The following is a 21,052-nucleotide window of genomic DNA, read 5'->3' on the forward strand; positions in this document are numbered from 1 at the left end:
GATGGAAATGAGTGATAGCCAATCAGAGGCGGCTCATGACTTCGGTTAGGCTCGTTTTTTGTTTTTTCCTCTCTAAACTTTATTACCACCACAGTAAAAATTCAAACAGTAAATCTAAAAATATCTAAATATAATTTAATTTAAATTAACAGTACAGGGATTATTTGTTATAAAATAAGATATATATAATAAAAGCAGTACAGGTAATATTTTTTTAAATATTAAATACAATATAATATATATATTAGAAATATATAAAATAAAAACAGTACAGGGAGTATTTGTTATAAAATAATATTTAAAAAATTGAGAATTCCCTTCTTTTTCTTTAGTCCTTTTATTGAACCAGTTCTTGATACAGTAAAATTAAGTTTTGGACCCCAGCCATGTACATCTTAAAATACGAAATTATAAACAGTTTATAAGCAATATAATTTAATTAAATTAGTATGAACTGTACAATGTATCAGCCAATTCATCTTAAATATACAATTACTAATTTAAAAATTGAAAACATAAAGATGTCACAAAAATAAATCTACTCTTGCCCAGTTTTCTTCTTCATGTCAAAACTATGACAAAAATGTACTTTTTAATGGATTTTGACAGTATTATCTGATTTATGGAATGATTAAAGGAGATATCCCAATTTCCTTCTGTAAAAAAAAAAATCTAATATATCAACAAAATAAAGTAATAACTTTGAAATTAACCAATGTTAAGATTTATGTCCTGGAAATATATGCAAAATAGCTTATATTGAATGAGTCCACACCTCATTTGCATATCTAAACATAAGATTTCAGAAAACTTGTAATGGAAAAAAACATTATCTTAATGTAAATAACAAACTGGGGAAGTTTCATGGTGGTATCTATAAAAAAAGAAAAATGACCCTTTCACCTGTTGTCTCTCCTTAAATCTGTACGTAACTTTGCGTCTGACGTCATCCCCCTTAGTAACCCTCGGCGGCGTCTCCAGGAGAGAAGGCAACAAGATGGTGAGTTTAATTTATCCCAATAATTAGCTATTAACTGGTCATATCGAGAAAAAAATGTAACATACTCGCATTAAGTAGCACCCTCTTGATTACAATTGGGTTTTTATGGCTGCTGCTGTCCGCAACTTACCGAGGAAATAAACATTCAACTGAAAAAGCGGCTTCGTTCAGTTATCAGGGGAGATTAGCTTAGCTCGTTAGCTTCGTTTAGCTCCTGTTTGCGTGCCGTTATCTGAAACAGCAGATACAATAAAAACAACAGGATGACGTGATTAGCTGCTCAATCACAGGCCAGTTGTTGTCCTCATGTGTCGCCACCGTTAGGAGAGTATTTGTCCAGCCTTAAAAGCCACAATGGGGAGTAGGAATGCACTTACACGGCCTGTTAGTGAGGAGTGGATCCAGGGAAAAGATGCTTTTCTCCCATGGTGGTTATCTGCAGCAGTTCTCCCCCTGTCCCTGGGTAATATTTATATTTATATACAGTCCCTGGGTAAGGTACAATGTTTGAATGTAACAAGTACATTCACACAAGTACTGTACTTAAGTACAATTTTGAGGTACGTGTACTTTACTAGTATTTCGCCACCCTGTTAAAAATAATCGCCTAACTTATTTTTTCAAGTTTTGCAGGAAACACAAAAAACTTCACCAAAAGTGTAACATATGACATTTATTGATCATTTCACTCAAAAATGATGTAACAAAGGATGGCTATTGGCATAGTAATAAAACTCTGTGTAAATTATGTAACTTAAGAGAAATTAAAAAAAAATTTGAACATTCCTTTGTGACTTAAGCAAGATATGGTAGCACTTTATTTTGAAGGTGTCTACATAAGAGTTACACAAGCCTGTCAGAAACATAACATAACAAGTATCATGAGCATTAATGTTACTTCAAAGTCATGTCATGTTTATGGCACGCTCATGTCACTCTTATGTCGACACCTTCAAAATAAAGTGTTATCATATCTTGCTTAAGTCAGAAAGGCATGTTCAAAAAATTGCCTAAGTCACATTTTATTTTGACTTGGGCATAATAAATCTGCTTAAGTCACACCCTTGACATAGGCCATTATCTTAAAGGGGTAAAATCACATGATCTGATCAACTGAGGATGTAGGCAATTTTACCATAGGTGGCAGGCGTCATGGGGAGATGATTTAGGAAAAAAACAAAACAATTTTAACAAAAAAATGACTTAGGCAATTATTTTAACAGTGTGAAGATTTCCATTTTATGTAACTTTATACTTCTTCTCCACGACATTGTAGAGGCAAATATTTTACTTTTTACTCCACTACATTTAGCTGCCAGCTTTAGTTACTTTTCAGGTTAAGATTTAGCATTAAAAACATGCTACATTTAAAGTGATTAGACATTTCTTTAAATTAAACCTCATAACAGTATATGAAGTAGTTAAAAATCTTTACAAAATTAACACACTAATAAATGCATCAATAATAATAATCTAATAACATATTTTGAATAGAATAGAATATCTTTATGATCATTGTCATGTACAACGAAACTAAGTGCATTCCTTGTCAGTGCTAGATTAAAAATAAATAAATGAAAGCTAAATTAATAAATAATAGGAATATAAAAAAACAGGAGAAAAACTACATTTGCACAAGTGCTCGTGGCATCATTTAAGGCCTTGATGGCTGATGGGTAAAAACTGTTTTTGAGTCTTTTTGTTCTTGCTCTGTGCGTCCTGAACCGCCTGCCTGATGGCAGCAGTTCAAACGTCTTGTGTCCCGGGAGTGTGAGGTCATGAATTATATTTTGTGCTCTTATAATATTTACAATAGTCTGAGTAGCTATATTTGCAGAAAAAGTATTTTTACTTTTGATTCTTTGAATCCATTTTGATCATGGTACTTTTACTTAATTAAGTTTTGAATGCAGGACTTTTACTTGTAGTAAAGTCATTTCACAGTGTGGCATTAGTACTTTTACTTAAGTAAGGGATCTGAATACTTCATCCACCACTGGTAATACAACACAACATGGCTGTTTCACGCTGATTGTCTGCCACAGGGATTGCTGTCCATCCTGCGTAAGCTAAAGAGCACACCAGACCAGGAGGTGAGGATACTGCTGCTGGGTCTGGACAACGGCGGGAAGACCACCCTGCTCAAACAGCTGGCATCTGAGGACATCAGCCACATCACCCCCACACAGGTGTGCACCAAAGTTTCATACATATGCTACCTCTTATTGGAGCTAACAGGGCCTATCTGGGTGCTGGGGAACCCTGAAAACACTTGTTGGTGTTCATTGTTATTTGGGGATGTTTAATATATCCAGAATATACAACATTAGAGATATTTAGAATTATTATTGAATATTTTTTCACTTTCTGTGAACAAGAAGAAGAAACAATTTGTTATGTATTTTATAACTGTGAGTATACCAGTATATTTTAGGTGTATGTTCAACATTTCATAATGAAGTAAACTGGGGAAATAATTCAAATTAAGATTAATTTATTTAAGGTCGGAAAAGTGCTTGGATTTGGAATAAAGTGCTTGAAACTGCATGAAATTGAGGTTAAATAGCATACAGAGTCTACTTAAAAACAGGTGACACATTGAGAAACTTCTTTTTGTTTTGTTTTAATTTGTCAGCCTTTTGTTTAATGCTGTCTTGACACATAATTTTGGTTGTTTATAGCACGATAACACAATTAAATGTGATAAAGTGAATAATCAGTATACTGTAAATACATTTGTAATTTACCAAAGCTATTGGGTACTGGAAAAGCTTGAAACGTGCTTGAATTTGATTTTGTAAAAGGCGTCGAAACCATGATAATCCAACAAGAATGTATGCATTTTTGGGACCAACCTGCTAACCTGCTTTATGTTCTGTGTTTCCTGCAGGGATTCAACATTAAGAGCGTGCAGTCTCAGGGTTTTAAACTGAATGTTTGGGACATTGGAGGCCAAAGGAAGATCCGGCCGTACTGGAGAAACTACTTTGAAAACACAGATGTGCTGGTGAGTGGAGCTTAATGCACCGAACCCAGCAAAGGTTACATGACTGTTTCTATCTGTTTATCTTTGGACAAGTCACAGTTTGTCACACATGCTCTGAAGACCTGCTGTCCACTTTGTTTCAGATTTATGTCATTGACAGCGCTGACAGAAAGAGATTTGAGGAGACGGGTCAGGTACGTATAACTCATCTTTTTGTGTCAGTGTGGACGCAGCAAATGGAACTGTTCTCTAGAGCTTTATGTAATACTTATATTATCTATGAATCTCCATTTTCTCAGTTAACTGATTAAACATTTTACCCCCAAAATGTTGCAAAATAGTGAGAACATTTACTCTCAGAAAGCAAAGAAAACCAGGAAATATAGAATTTGAAACTGGCAAATTATTTATTTATTGCATTTTTTGCTTTATATACAGGGATTCGCAACAGCTGCAAGCACGTGTGCACATGCATCTACATGTGTGTGCATTACACACACACACACACACACACACACACACACACACACACACACACACACACACACACACACAACCTCACAAACAATTGACCTTCAGCCTCCTAGTAGGTCAAAAACTGTGACCATCAAAGGGTGGGGACATTTTTGTGAACCAACCCACAGAGCAAGCAATTGAGCAGCTGGTTGCAGCTAAAAATAACAAAGCAAATCATTGCTGATACAATAATTTTGTCTTTTTTGTGTCAAGTAAATTGGAAGTCAAATGGAAGACTTGGACAGCATTAACACATTTGATATTGGTCATTTTTATATTGTTTTAATTACATCGCTGAGATTAAGTCCATTTTAGTGCAGAGGCCTTTAATAAATAATCAATGTCTGTCTTTGTGGAAGGGGGGATGACTTCCGGTGGCAAGACGTGAGGACGCCAGCTCCTGCCACGCGCTGTTCCTTTTAAATGAATTAATCTGAAATTAAGGACCCTTCATCCGAATTTATTCTACCTGGGTTGAATACTTGCTGGGTATCGTGGACACTAATTTATGCCGTCTAAACCAACTTTGCGCAGCACGGGCGGCAGTATAATGGATCCTGAATTTCTCGGCAAAATGATTAGAGAAATCGTCCGTGAGGAGATTTCAGCTGCGCTTGACAATAAGCTTAAACCTATCCACGAGGAACTAGAAAAATTTGAGGTAATTATCAAGTCATGCAAGTCAAAGGTGGAAGACCTGGAAGCGGCCGCAAACGTTATGGAAGAACGAATGTCCGCTGTGGAGAAACAATACAATGACCTGCGACATGTGAATGAACAATTGAAAGAGAAGGTAGACGCACTTGAAAATCAAAGCAGGAAATTTAATTTACGCATACTGGGGCTACCGCAAGGGATCGAGGAAGGTAAACCCACCAGCTTTGTTAACAAACTTTTCTATGAACTGTTTGGTGAAGACGCCCTGGGGCCGCCTCCCCTGGTCAGCATGGCGCACCGCACAGGTGCCACAGGTAAAGACGGGAGCCGCTGTATGGTAACGCGGCTGCACAGTTTCGAGGTGAGGCGCACCATTCAACGTCTGATCGGAGAGAAAGGAGGCAAGCTGTACTTCGGGGGACAAAGAATCAGCATTTATCCTGATACAACCGTTGAGTTGCGGAAACAACAGGCTGAATTTAAAGAGGTGAAAGCACTCCTGCGTAAAGCCGACCTGAGATGCGGCATTGTTCATCCTGCTAAGCTGCTGATCACTTTCAACAACAAAACTTTTTCCTTCACTCGTGTAACGGAGGCCATGGATTTCTATGAGAAGCAAGTGAAACCGACCCTCACAAATTCCAGCTCCACCGCGGATTCAACACCTTCAGGCTGACGGACTGTCTATAAAGAAGACGGACAGATTATTTCACGCCATTCATAATTGAATGTGGAGTTGTGGCTGGTGACCAGGTTGAAGGGAATCCAGATTTAAATAAGGAACTGCGGGAAGGGGCATGCTCGCTTTTGTCACAGCCCTGCTAGTGTTGTGGGGTAAGAGGAGTCAACAAGATGGGGTAAATAATGATTTTGATAACATAAATTCCAAGTATTTCAGGAATTCTCCCTATTTTTGTTTAGGGGTGGGAAGGGGGGTGGAACCCTGGAAAAGGGCTGTGGGGTTAATGAGAGGACTCTGGCTAAAGGGAGGGGAGGGAGGGGGAGGTGGGGAATTTGCTGGTAGTGGGGTGAGTTGTATCCTGAGCATTTGCATATCATGTTTTAGTAGATTACTTACTGTCATTATTCTTTCTTTCTTTTTTTCTTTTTTTACTAAAGCAGTTCAATGATGTCAGGCTTATCTGTTTTATCATGGAATGTACAAGGCATTAACGAAGCGAAGAAACGTGGTAGTTGTTTACAGATATTAAAGAAAAAAAAGGTAGACATTGCGTTGCTACAAGAAACCCATTTGATGCAGCAGGATATTACTAAAATGAATAACACTATATTTAAAGTAGTATCATATTCATCAGCAAACAATAAAACTAAGGGAGTTATGATATTATTTCGTTCTAATCTTCAAATTGATATTGTAGAAAAAGGCAGTGACCAAGAGGGAAGGATTACTTATGTTGCAACTACTATTGAAGGGGAAAAAGTTGCCTTTCTTTCAGTATATGCTCCTAATGTGTACGATAAATTTTTTTATTTATCTTTACATCAAATTCTCCATAAAATTAATCAATTTAAAATTTTGCTAGGGGGTGACTATAATACAGTTATTGATCCTTTAATGGACAAAACAACTAAGACTAATGTTTCCCCAAATACTTTGGCGTTACGTAATTTAATTTCAGATTATGGTCTTTTGGATATATGGAGAACCCACCATCCCATTATAAGAGAGTATACCTTCTATTCGGGCAGACATGGTTCCTTTTCAAGAATAGATTACATCCTTGTTTCCTCTCAATTGGTACATCGAGTTCATAAAGCAGAAATAATACATATGTCTCTGTCTGATCATCATGCCAATTTGTGTACTTTTTCGTTAACTGCATCTCCTAGCCGTGCAACACGCTGGCGGTTTAATACCAGTCTTCTGCGGAAGCCCGACTTTACTAGTCAGTTTAGAGAAGGGTTAAAGGAATTTTTATCCATTAATAAAGGCTCGGTCTCTGATGCTAGAATTCTGTGGGATGCCACAAAAGGGTTTATACGGAACAATTCAATTGCATTTGCCTCTGGACAAAATAGGAAGCAATTGAAAGAAATAAATTATTTGGAACATCAACTTTCTTCCTTAACTCATCAACAACAAAATAATTTTTCTATTGAAAGAGAGAAAGAGTTATCCATAATTAAATTAAAATTAAACTCTCTCCTCAGCCAGAGGTCCGAATTTTTAATACATAGAGTTAGACAATCCCATTATCAGGATGGCAGCAAACCAAGCTTTCTACTGGCTAGCAAACTTTGCAATAATGAACGCCTGTCTGTTATACCATCAATACAATCTGAAGATGGCACAATTTTGCATGACCCTCAATTGATAAATCAGCAATTCAGAAATTTTTATCAAGAGCTGTACCAAAGTGAAATAGATGAAATGGAGGACTCAGCTGAACTTATGAACTCTTTTTTTGAGGGCCTGTGTCTACCTCAGCTTACAAAAGAGGAGAGTAAGTCCTTAGATGATAGAATTACCCTAAATGAACTATTTGAATCACTAAAACAGATGAAAAGAGGCAAATCACCGGGATTAGATGGCATCCCGCCAGAATTCTATCTTGAGTTTTGGTCGGATTTGGGACCGATTATGTTTGATATGATTGATGCATCTCTCAAGAAGGGCTTTTTCAACAGAGATGTCAATACAGCCATTATTTCACTCTTATGTAAGCCAAATAAAGACCCTACAGTTTGTGCAAGTTACAGGCCAGTATCATTGCTAAATGCTGATGTGAAATTATTTGCAAAAACTTTAGCTAATAGATTAGATTTAGTAACATCAAAGCTTATTCATCCTGATCAATCAGGTTTTGTTAAAAATAGATTAGCATCAGATAATGTGAGAAGACTACTCCATGTTATACACTCTGCACCTAATGTGTGTTCACTGCCGGCAGTATTATCAATAGACGCGGAAAAGGCGTTTGATCGTCTTGAGTGGAGCTTCCTGTGGTTTACATTAGAGCACATGGGCTTTGGTGGACAATTTATACATATGCTAAAAGTTTTGTACAATAATCCTTCAGCGATAGTATCGACTGGGAACCAGTGTTCCTCTCCGTTTTCTGTAGGCAGAGGAACTCGCCAAGGCTGCCCTCTTTCGCCGCTTTTATTTATCTTTTCACTGGAACCCCTGGCACAAAAAATTCGCCAATGTCAAAATATAGACTCTATAGTGGTTGGAAACGTGCATAATTCAATTTCATTATATGCAGATGATATTTTATTATATTTCAGTAATGTGTTTCATGATTTGCCATACAGTAATAAGATTATTTCACTATTTAGTGAATTTTCAGGATACAAAGTAAATCTGAACAAATCCGCACTTCTGTTTTTAAAAAAAAACGTTTCAGAATACTCAGATTTACACACAGAAATTCCAATTGTTTCGCAATTCAAGTACCTTGGCATTGATATTTTTTCTACACTTGACAAAATTATCAAGAAGAACTACAAACGAATAACCAATTCTGTCAAAGGGGATCTGGATAGATGGTTCAATCATAAATCACTGTCATTGTGTGGTCGAATATCAGTTGTTAATATGATGGTTTTACCTAAGATCAATTTTTTATCTTGTATGCTGCCTCTACCCTCACCTGCCCACTATTGGAATAGGATTCAGAGTGTAGTATCAAAATTCTTATGGACAGGGAAACGACCAAAACTTAAAAGTACAATACTTCAACAAGGCAAACAGTTAGGGGGATTTGGACTGCCCGACTTTAATTTATATTACTTGTCATTTATGCTCTGCCCTCTTAGAAATTGGTTTTCTCAAGAGTTAAATACTCCATGGCTCAAGATTGAAAGTAATATTGCATCCCCTTATAGATTGGAAGATTTAGTATTTTGTGGTTTATCTCCCAGAGATTGCCAGTCAAAATTTGGCCCTATAATTGCTCATTCCATACAAATTTGGCAACAGGTGGAGAAATTAGCAAACTGGGAGGTGCAGTGGCATACTCGGACACCAATTTTTCGAAATAACTTATTTTGCTTGGAGAGGAAACCGATTATTTACCCTCCATGGTCTAATACAGGTGTCCACACTTTAGCTCATATTATGGACAGTAGAGGCCTAAGATCATATGAGGATCTTAAGAGTGCTTATAATTTACCTAGAACATCCTTTTATTTTTATTTACAAGTGAGAAGTGCGGTTTTAGCTTATGGAATCCCATGTAATACCTCCCCTCCTGAACATCCGCTCCTTAAGCTTTTTTGTATTAAATCTAAATCGAGGGGGTTGGTATCCACCTTATATCAAAAACTGCAAGAGGCTAAAAGTTTTCCATTGGGGGTGACTAGAGTATGGAATGTTGATTTGAAGGAGTGGAAGCAAATTATCGACTGGAAGAGAGTATGGGGAAATATTAAAGTTATGTCACGAAATTTCAATCATCAAATGCTCCATTATAAATTTATCCACAGACTCTATTTCACCCCTAGGAAACGCTGTCAACTCCATCTTTCTTCTACTCCCATCTGTCCTTTATGTAATAGCAGACAAATAGGAACTTATCTACATATGATGTGGCAATGCCCAGATGTGGAGTTTTTTTGGTCGCAAGTAGCATCCTGGATGGGAGATATAATTGGGGTTAACATACCATGTAACCCGATTATTTTACTGTTAAATGATGATTCGCAATTACTTTTTAAGTTCTCTCAGAGAAGATTGTTGTTTCTAGGTTTGACAGCAGCAAAGAAAATGTTAATACAAAGATGGAAACCGCCACATGCACTCAATATACCTCAGTGGCTGGCCCTATTACATGACATTATTATTTTAGAATTATCTATTGCTCGATCAAATGGGGCTATAGCAGATAATATTGAGATCCTCTCTAGAGCAATGGAGAAGGTTAGGCTTAAGCTACATAGGTGAAACTGATTGGCCAACAAGGTTTGGCTCTCCAAATGGGTTGGAAGATATAAATGTTCATGTAAAATTGTATTTTTATTTTTTTTTATTGTTCTTTACGGAATATATGAACAGATAATCACATGTATTTAGTATGTATGTATGTTTTTTCTTTTTACCCTTTTTGTTTATGTTTGGGTCTTGAATATTTCATTATGTAAAGAGGAGAGGTACAACTCTTCTTTTCTTTATTTTTTATTATTTTTTCTTTATTTTTTTTTTCTCCACATATTTCTTATCTGTAGTAATTAACTAAATTGCCTGTGTAATTACTGTTATTTTTACTATTTATTTATATTAGTTATTTTAAAAAAAAAATATATATATATTATTACTATTATTATTAATATTATTATTATTATTATTGCTATTATTATTTATTTAATATTATTATGTTTTTATTTATTTTTTTATTTTTATTTTCTCTTATTATTATTATTTTTTATTTATGACTGACTCCAGCAAAGGGAGGGGGAGGGAGTAAGCCAGAGGGGTGAGGGAGGTATGGGGGGAAGGGGGGTGGGAAGGTAGTTCAGATTCTTGGTTGTTGTTTTTCTCACATGCTGCCCACAGTGGTTTTTGATATGCTGTACAGTTGGATGTGGGGTGGGATGTGGCTGTATGTGGTTTGAAAGGAGAAGAAAATAATAAAAATTTGATCACAAAAAAAAAAAAATGTCTGTCTTTGTGGGATTTTTATGGTTAATTTTAGTAGAATGAAATGTTTTGTCCTTGGAAGTTTAAAGGAAGTCTTCCTATTTGTTACTTAACTTCACTAGAGTTCAAGTCTGCAGCTCGGGTTTCTCTCAACACACGGCACTGGTGTTAGTATTTGTGTGTTAATGTGTATTTGACAGATGTCTTTGTGTGTTGCAGGAGCTGGCTGAGTTGTTGGATGAAGAGAAGTTGAGCGGCGTTCCTGTGCTGATCTTTGCAAACAAGCAGGACCTGCTAACCGCCGCCCCGGCCTCCGAGATCGCCGAGGGTCTCAACCTGCACACCATCCGGGATCGCATGTGGCAGATCCAGTCCTGCTCCGCCCTCACCGGGGAGGGGATCCAAGTGAGCTAACCTCCTTCTTTCCCAATTCATCTTTATGTGCTGTTATTTTCTTCTTCTCATCACTTTTATTTCTTCTCTTAAACACTCAGGAGGGCATGAATTGGGTCTGCAAGAGCGTCAACGCCAAGAAGAAGTAGCTTCGCTCGTAGTCTTCTGCTACTCAGGAGGAACAGCAGCAGCACACACACACTGACACACACACCGCACCCTCCTGAGCCTTAGTACGATGGGATATACCTGTGAATGTAAACACACTACTAATCCGACATGGACCTGGAGTTTTTAACCGCCCTGCATCCCTTCTGCATCGCTGACGTTTTACTAATCTCGACACATCTTCCGACACAAAGAGGAGTCTGACTTCAAAGGGAAGCCGTGCCAGGAAATCCACCCAGACTACCCACGTCACCACCGCCGCCCCAGCCAACCCCAGCCAATCCCAGCCGACCATCTCACAACCTCAAACATTCCCGTTAAACTGCTGTTTTTTCATTGGAATTCCAGCTTCTTTCTTTAAACTCTTTTACACACTGTCCAGGAAACCAGCTCCTCCCATCTCCATCTCCATCTCCATCTTATTCTTAAAGGTCAATACGTGTTGTTGTTTTTTTTTTTATCATTCCACGATGGCTGTACGCTCTTTTTTTTCCTGCTATGGCTCTGTTTGAAGTGAGGTATATTTTTGTAACTGTTTTATTTATGGTGAAGTAGAGCGTAGAGTGCTTTCAAACAACAACCGGCGTGCTGTGTGTGTGTGTTTGATTTAAAGGATGTTGGAGAAACGATTCCCACTAAAGAATAATACTGTACATGTTAATATGTATAAAAAAAGAGATTAAATGGTTAAGAGGAACTACATTTTGAAACAAGTGTAAATAGCTCAGCGGCCCTGTGCTCATGTTATGTTATGCACAAGTTATAGAGTATTTGGTACCCTGCTGTACTCTGTATTCTATAATGTTTGCATTTCTAATATGTGCAGGTTTTTAACAGAGGTATACGTACTGTACGTCCCAATGCATTTCTTCGTGCTCTCTGGGTTTGTGAGGGAATTCACTCTTTTGGCATTTCCTTTTGATATTCTTGAATGTAATCTGTCCAGAATTGAAGGTACTGTATGTGAATAAAAAGACAAGAAATTCTGAAATCACTGAGTTATTATTGAATTAATTAATTTTAATTTTACTTATGTAGCCCCAAAATCACAAAAATATGACTTTCTTGTAACTTTGATCCAATCAGTCTTTTATTATACAGTCATGGAAAAATTATTAGACCACCCTTGTTTTCTTCATTTCTTGTTCATTTTAATGCCTGGTACAGATAAAGTTACATTTGTTTGTACAAATACAATGATAAAAAAAAACAAAAATAGCTCATAAGACTTTTAAGACTCTTAAGAATTTAAGAGCTGATATCTAGCCATTTTCCATGTTTTTTTTAATAATGATTTTGGTTATTAGGCATTAAAATTAACAAGAAATTGAAGAAAATAATGGTCTAATAATTTTTTCGTGACTGTATATATACATTTCTTTCTTTTTCTTGTGATTTAATACTTATTTAGCACTGAAAATTTTAAGAAAAATGAGAACATATGTGTCAATGTATTCTCATGAAAAGGTTTGTATGATTTCCTATGAAACATTTTTGCAGCATGATTCATATGACTTCCTACGGAACAACAATTTTCATTAGGTTAATGTCGCAATACTTTCCGATGAATCATTTAGTCTGTAAAATTAAATAAAAAACTTTTGAATTGAATTAATAATACTCCAAAAACACAACAATATTTAATTGACTGTTAAATAACACGAAGAAAAGTAGCAGATCTTCACATGTGAGAGGCTGAAACCAGATACTATTTTCATTAAAAAAAAAACTATAGCTTCAGAGTATTTGAGGGGAGATGGAGATGACTCACAGATTCAGTCAGCAGGCTCTCGTGGTCTCACACCAGCAGCAGGTGGAGTCAGCTGTTCATGACAGCGTTAAAGCGGCGTGGAGAGGCCGCTGTGGGAGACAGCAGCTGAGGGGAGAGCACAGGGCACCAGAGTTAATACAGAACTGGACTTAGTGTTAAAGTGTAAAAAATAAAAAGATTACTCAGGGTTTGTAAGGATCAGGAATAACAGTTAAAAAAAGCACCTACCTTTGTCTCAAGCCATCCAACAATCAAAACGGAAGAAAATAAATACAAAAAACAACAGCTGACAAAGAAGAACTTTCTAAATTAAAGACAAATTAAGTAAAAAAAACAAAAACATTATAGACAACAATACAAAGAAAAAATATCTTAACCATCACAGAGCCAGAAGTGAATAAAAAAAATAAATAGACAGATAAATATTAATATTATTATTATTATTATTATTAATAATAATAATGATAATAATAATATCTGTTATGTTTAGATTTTTAAGAAATATGCTTGAATTTGGATATATCCCTTAAAATATAATAATAATAATAATAATAATAAACCTATTTGTATTGCACCTTTAAAAAATAGCCACAAAGTGCTAAAAAATAATCAATAAAATGATCAATAAAATGATATTAAAATCATGATACTTGAAAATAATCCCAAAAATGTATATAATAAGAGATAAAAAAATATAATTAATTATCAGACATACACAGCAGGAAATGAATTAAGTAAAAGCTTGTTTTAAAATATATGTAATATGTAACATATATAATAATATTTATAATAATAAGAATAATAATAATAAACCTATTTGTATTACACCTTGAAAAATAGCTTCAAAATGCTGCAGAATCAATAAAACTTTAATAAAATCCTGGTAAAAAATTAACTTGAAAATAATCCAAAAAAGTATATATTTAACTGATGCAAATAATAATATAATAGAATTAATTATCAGACATACACAGCAAGGAATTCATTAAGTAAAGCATGTTTTAAAATGTGTGTTTTTAAAAGAGTTTTTTTTTTTTAAAACAGCACATAGTGATTCTAAAGGTCTGATTTCAAAATAAAAGCATGTCTTATTCCTTACCTTTATTGATGCAATCAAACATTTAATAGCCTTAGAAAATATTAATAACTTTTTATTTATATTTATAATTTTACCTATATAATTATTTAATTGGGCAGCCTGACATGAGGACAAAAATAAATAAATAAATAAATAAAGATAATAATAATAATAATAATAATAAATCATAATAAAATTAATTTAAAAATAAAGTTTATAATATGAGATTTTAAAAAAGGGACAAAGATACTTTAAAGGTCTGACTACAAAATAAAAGCATGTCTTATTCTTTTACCTATATGGATGCAATCAAACTTTTAACAGCCTCAGAAAATCTGAATAACTTAGATTTAATTTATGTCTAATTAGTGCTGGGTTGTGTGTGAGAGCTGCAGTATGGCTACTAAATATGAAATAAAATGTTTTGTTCTCAGAGACAGAGTTTCAGGCAGGTGGTGCTGTATCCACCTGGCTGTGCTGCCTGGCGGCCCGAGGCTGAGCAGGAGGATCTGAGCACTTCTTATCTTCTCCTCCAGCCGAACTGACAACCATCTGCAGTGCACAAACATAATCCAGCTCCAGGCTCAGAGGGCTGCAGGTACACCAGGCCACCTGCACACCTGTGTCGACTGCATGTTCACCAGGTTCCTATGGGGGCTGGAAATCCTTGAAAACAACTGAATTTTAATGTGGTGCTTTCAAGGTTTGAAAAGTGCTTTTGCATCTTTAATAAAGTGCTTAAAATGTAGGATGCAAAGTCTGCTTACAAACAGGTGACACAGTTTTAAACATGAAACTGTGTTGTGTTTTAATGTGGAGTAAATATAGAGTTAATGTTTTTCTATTTTTGTAAAGAAAATCTAAAATTTAGAAGCTAATGAAATAAAATTATCCGTTTTTCTTATTAAATAAATACCTTGGTAAAGAATATCTGACACATGGAACTAATTTTGACATTTTGTTTCTTTTTTTGTTAAGAACATCTACATTTTATAGCTGATAAAATAAAATAACACAACCTGTTTTGGTGAAGAATTTTTGTTTTACTTATTTTTTTGGAGAGAAAGTCTAAAATGTGTAGCTAAATGTCAACCTTCTGTAGAATTCTGTCATGGAACATAATTTTGGTTGTTTATAACACAGTAATATCTCATTTAATGTGACGAAGAAGTGAAGTAATCAGTATTCTGTAAATGTAGTGTAGTGCAGCTGTAAGGTGCTGGAAAAGCTTGAAAAGTGCCTGAATTTGATTTTGAAAAAGGTGTAGGACCCCCAGAGATGTGGACTTGAGACTCAACTTGGACTTAAAAGTGAAAGATTGTTATGTTTTCAGTTTAAATATTAAATATTAGCGATGTTCGACAGTAACATTTCAAATAATTTTGTCTGTATTTAACCAATACTTAGACTGTTAATATATATATATATATATATATATATATATATATATATATATATATATGTATATATATATATTAACAGATATTAAGCATCAATATAAGCATTATTCAATCACTGAATGTTAAATTACAGTGAATTCTATATACAAATACAAAAAAATACACATCATATTGCTCAACGTATAATTAAAGCAACTTATGTATTTACTGTATATTGTCTGTATTTTCAAAGAAATAAGCTGTAAAATAACTGATAGTTGTTAATTGTTATCTAACGGTAAGTGATTGGCAACTTTGGCTGCCAGACGTTTTTTTTCAACATTTTTTGTTGCTTTTACAGTGTAGTTTTAGTTCATTTTAATTCGTTTTTAGGGTCTTTTAGGTGATTCAGGTTGTCATTATTGTATTAAATAATTATAATGTATTGTAATCGTATATTAACCTTTTTTCAAGCTGTAATTTGCATATCATGATTTCCCATTTCTCAAAAATTTTACTTTATGATTGTACTTTTACTTTAATTGTCTTTCTGAATAAAATAAAATGAAATGAAAAACCTACTTGATTACAGCACTGAGACTACCTGTAATCACCTACTCTCCACCCTGCGTCCTATATGATTGTGTTATTAAAATAATAAAGCTTCCGGAGACGGCGTGTGCTCGAACAAGTTGTCACCTACAGGCTGATCGCTGAACTCCAAACATAAATAATTTCCTCACAGAAGACGTTTGTGTGACAGTGTGTCCCTGCTGCAGGAACAGGATGCTGAGTGTTTTATTCTGTGTAACATTGTAGCTGTGTGACGGATTTAAAAGGCCTCAGAGACCTCCAGACAGCCTCTTCTTCTTCTTCTGCTCTCACAAAGATGCTTATTGTCCGTTCTTCTTCTCCTTACAGACAGGATCGCTGCCTGATCTGTACCGGAAACCAGATTTGTTCTACTTCCAGTCAAAGCAGTTACGGCAATAAAATAATGTTATTGTTGGGTTATATAGTTATGAAATAGAAGATTCAAAACGGTATATAAAAAAAGGAACTAATAAAAATAGCTCTCCAGGGTTTAAATAAAAATAATATTATCATTGGTTTTACTAGTTACAAAAGTCGTTAAACATACAAAAAAGTCTAAAATATTGAGCAAATTTTGACATTTTTCTTAATTTTTGAAAATAATGTTTAAATAGATTTTCTTTATGAAATATAATCCTTTTATTTATGTTTTAGTAAAGAATGTCTCACATATGAAGCTAACTTTATTAGCCTATTATTTTTTTTTTTTAGAGAATGACTAAAAAGTATCTCTATAAAATAAAAATAAAAATACATTACCCTCAATTAACACTTTTCCCCCTGTTTCGGTAACAATGTCTCACATATGTTCTTTTTGTAGAGAATGTCTACATTTTCTAATAAAAAAAATAAATTTTCATTATTTACTGAGCACTTTTCCCCCCTGTTTTGGTAAAAGAATGTCTAATACATGGAATTATATTCTTTATTTATTTATTTTGTTTTATTTAAGAAAGTGTAAAATGTAAAGCTTATTAAATAAAACCAATATTCTTCTTATTAAATAAATCTATTAAAAATCCTGTTTAAAACAAAAAGAATGTCTAATATATCGAAGTAATTTTGGCATCCATTTACATTTACATCAAAAGAGAAATGCCCAATAACTTTATTTAAGTTTTTTTTCTGTACAACTGAAAATCTCTAAAACTAAATTAACTGTGAATGTCTACTTTATGCTAAGCTAAGCTGATGTAGCTTCATATTAAGCACATGAAAGTAAATATTTCTTATCAACCTTCTCCTCAAACTCCTTCCAGCACCTCTAAAAGCTCATTTACAGACATATCATAGACAATATACATATTAACAGATATATTATAGACAATTTGGTGTTTTTGCGAGGGTTTTGTGGCGGAAATTTTTTGGCTGGGACCAGTTAGTTACTGGTTCTCTGGCAAGAAACAGCTAGGTGCATAACACGGCAAATTGTTTTAATATTCCAGTTTTTGCACCTATTAACAAGATTAATGTAGGTGGTAGGTGCTGACATAGCCAGGCTAGCAGTTTCCCTTTGTTTCTTAATGGTAAGCTAAGCTTACCAGTTGCTATAACAAAGAGTCGCGTTTGAGTTTTATCCGTTTTCTCTATATGAGAGAAGAAAAACTTCTGTGGTTGTTTTATCAGTGTGTAAAAGCTTTTATCAGCACAGTGTGTGTGTGTGTGTGTGTGTGTGGGGGGGTAATTTAAAGGAGCCACTGTGTGTGTGTGTGTGTGTGTGTGTGTGTGTGTGTGTGTGTGTGTCAGAGATACATATCGAAGACGTAGGCGACCGGATTACTGCCTTTCTCCTCATGGATCAGACAGCTGTGGAGCAGCTGTGTGCACAAGTGTGAGAATGTGTGTGTGTGTGTGTGTGAGAGAGAGAAAGAGAGAGAGAGTGAAAGACAGAAAAGCAGTGCTGTAATTTATGCTGCACCTCCGACCCCACAGTTCTTGGCTGCCTGTGTCTCTGCTGAGTTTTGCTGATGTGAATAAAAAAAAAAAAAACAGCAGCACATCAGACCTCGAGACGGGAAAGAGGTGGGAGGAAGACGAGGGTGGAGCGAGAAGAAGCAATATGATTAAAATGCTCGTTGTTACGTGTACGTTAACCACTGAGACGCTTCAGAGAGACAGAAGTGGCGTTCAGAAACTCACAGTGACATTTTTGAATGAATGTTTTAGTTTATTCTTGACATATCTTGAATAATCTTGCTTTCAGCTTGAATCACATGATCTTCTTCAGCACATGGAGTTATAATAGGAGAGTTAGCTTCCATGTTAACTTTAGGTTTGAGATTTAAAGCTAATAACTGACCACAGGAACAAAAACTATTTCACCACAAGCCTTATTAAAAGAGTTTTGAGAGATTATTCATTCTACTTATCATTATTATTGCATCAATTCTACTTTTAGTTATTATTTTCTTGTTTGTTTGTCACACCCCTCTGTAAAAACTTCAGAAAATGTTAGGAATTAAACAGGTCAGTTTGGTGTCTGTAAGTTGAGCTGAAGTTGAGATTTATGGCTCAGAGTGAGAAAAAACTAATTCTGAGTAAACAGCCTTTAAAGGTTTTTATACAATCTTAATGGAAATTAATATTTGAAGGCAAAATATTGGATCTAACTCACAGCAACAACAATATAGAACATGTAAAACACATAATACTGTGCAGGAGAGTGGGATTTTTCTAACGATGCCTGTGATGACGAGGTTTAGACAACAAAATATAGATTTGTTTTGGATGGTTTTCTATCCACTACTGAAAGAAGAAAATTGTTCCTAATACCCCAAAACTGATTGGTTCTCCCAGTCAGGAACCAGTCAGGTGCATTAAATGCCAAGTTGTCTCTTTTATATATATTTTTAGTGGCTGTAATGTTACATTCAGTGGTTTTATTTCATAGGTACATGTTGCATATTATGTTTCAAATTATCATGAGGGTTAATTGGATGTTTAGTACAAATTTCAACCAAATCCAGAGAAAAATATTTAGCTCATAAGCCTTAGAATAAACGGTACCACTTTATTTGAAAGGGTATACATAAGACTGACACGACACTGTCATTAAGATGAAGGAGGCTTTATGAATGTTGTCATTTAGTGTCATTCGGTCACTTAGATGTCTGAAACTATCACAGCAGAGAAAACGAGGTAAAACACGTTAATTAGTGAGTTTTAGAGCAGCTGATAGGTGCTGACAGAGCCAGACTAGCAGTTTCCCTTTGTTTCCAGTCTTTATGCTAAGCTAAGCTAAGCTAGCTGAACGGTATCAACATTCTCCTCCAACTCTCTTCACAAATAAGCTTATTTCCCCAAGTCTTCATCTACCAAACATTAACTTTTCTCTCCCATTTCTATTCCCCATTCCCTCACTTAACAACACATCAGGCCTGCTGTCTGTCTGAGGGATCGAGGCTCAAAGTGTTGAACAGGGAGGGAAGCATTAATGCAACATGTTAATCAGGCTGAGGGGAACAAACACTCCTCTCAGGACTCTTTCTCTCCATCCTGTTTTCTCTCTGCAGGCCTCCGCCCACACACACACTCACACACACACACACACACTCATGAGCCCTGTTTGGACACGGAGATATTTAAAGTTTTGTTTAAGCGCCCTTCTGTTAACATGTCTTTAAAGAGCCAGGCAGATTATTATAATGTTAAAGAAGGAACGGCAGAGGTTGGGCAGCGGTTGTTCAGTGCAAGTGGGAGGAAGTCGTTTGTTTTAAAAAGTCATATGAAGAGTAAGCAGATGACTGTGTGACCTGGAAAAAACAATACTGAAAGAAACACTGACATTATGGGTTTCCTACAGATGTGAAATACATATTTAAATGTATATATGTACAAATATACAGTCATTTTAATGCCTTTTACAACTAAAGGTACATTTGTTTGGACAATCATAATAACAACAAAAATAACTAATAAGAGTTTAATTTAAGAGTTGATATCTAGCCATTTTGCATTGTTTTCTTATTAATAACCACATCATTATCAAGAAAACCATGGAAAATGGTTAGATATCAGCACTTAAACTCTTATGAGCTATTTTTGTTGAAAAAAATCTTTAATTTAAAAAAAAATCCCATGAAAACACCAAGGTATTGTCCCCCAAACTGATTTCTCTATAGCTTCATGTAGCAACTCAATGAGGCTGTTTTAAATTCATGTACAGGTGCATCTCAATAAATTAGAATATCATAGAAAAGTTTATTTTTTGTCAGTAATTAAATTACTGACAAAAAATAAGACATTATATAGATCATTACACACATAATGAAACATTTCATTTCTTAATTTGTTTACTTTCTTTTGATTATAATGATTATGGCTTACATTTAATGAATACCTAAAATTTAGTGTCTCAAAAAGTTTTAATATCACAAGAGACCAATTTTATATGTGTGTTTAATATGGAAATGCTGGCCTCTGAAAAGTATGTCCATCTATATGCACTAAATACTTGCTTGGGGCTATTTGACTTGAACTACTGGAAGCTGACTTTTCCATGATATTCTTATGTATTGAGAGGCACCTGTATATGAGATGAGATGAGATTCAACTTTATTGTCATTGAACAGAGTAACAAGTACTAGGACAACAAAATGACCAATTATATGATATACAGGTACATGTCAATACATTAGAATAACGTACCTCTTAAAAACCCACCTGGATTATGAAGCCAGCAGGAGATAAGATAAGTGGCACACGGTGGATGATTAGACGCAGCCGGATGACCTCAGCCCTAAGACCCCGCCCTTTTCAAACAGAGCGATTTATAACAGTTTATAGTCAGTTTATAGTGTGATAATGTACAAAAAAATAACGAGGAAACACGCTACAATAGCAACTTCTCCATTTCCAAACACAGTGCGACAGTTTGTTTCTGTTCCTGATCGAGCACATTCACATGAT

At 35.0% G+C, this 21,052-nt stretch overlaps 1 protein-coding gene across 2 annotated transcripts; it reads left to right on the top strand.

The window, feature by feature from the left end:
- Positions 1-970: 970 nt before the first annotated feature.
- arl3b (ADP ribosylation factor like GTPase 3b) lies at positions 971-12,313 on the top strand. 2 transcript variants are annotated; one of them, XM_059324963.1, is made up of 6 exons: positions 971-1,000; positions 3,046-3,189; positions 3,891-4,007; positions 4,130-4,180; positions 10,981-11,166; positions 11,256-12,313. In XM_059324963.1, exons 1-6 carry the CDS (start codon positions 998-1,000, stop codon positions 11,301-11,303), a joined length of 549 nt encoding a protein of 182 aa, XP_059180946.1. In that variant the 5' UTR covers positions 971-997; the 3' UTR covers positions 11,304-12,313. The 2 variants fall into 2 exon arrangements, with proteins under 2 accessions (XP_059180946.1, XP_059180945.1); XM_059324962.1 differs by lacking the exon at positions 971-1,000 and adding an exon at positions 1,206-1,463.
- Positions 12,314-21,052: the final 8,739 nt, after the last annotated feature.

Source organism: Centropristis striata, chromosome 21 (genome assembly GCF_030273125.1).
Source record: "Centropristis striata isolate RG_2023a ecotype Rhode Island chromosome 21, C.striata_1.0, whole genome shotgun sequence".
Lineage (NCBI taxonomy): Eukaryota > Metazoa > Chordata > Actinopteri > Perciformes > Serranidae > Centropristis > Centropristis striata.

Bases quoted from the DNA above. Each gene is read 5' to 3' on its own strand.
- arl3b (XM_059324962.1), top strand. From the start codon at position 1,368: ATGCACTTACACGGCCTGTTAGTGAGGAGTGGATCCAGGGAAAAGATG. The intron at 3,190-3,890 runs GTGTGCACCAAA...TGTTTCCTGCAG, and splicing joins GCCACATCACCCCCACACAG to GGATTCAACATTAAGAGCGT. The intron at 4,008-4,129 runs GTGAGTGGAGCT...ACTTTGTTTCAG, and splicing joins TTGAAAACACAGATGTGCTG to ATTTATGTCATTGACAGCGC.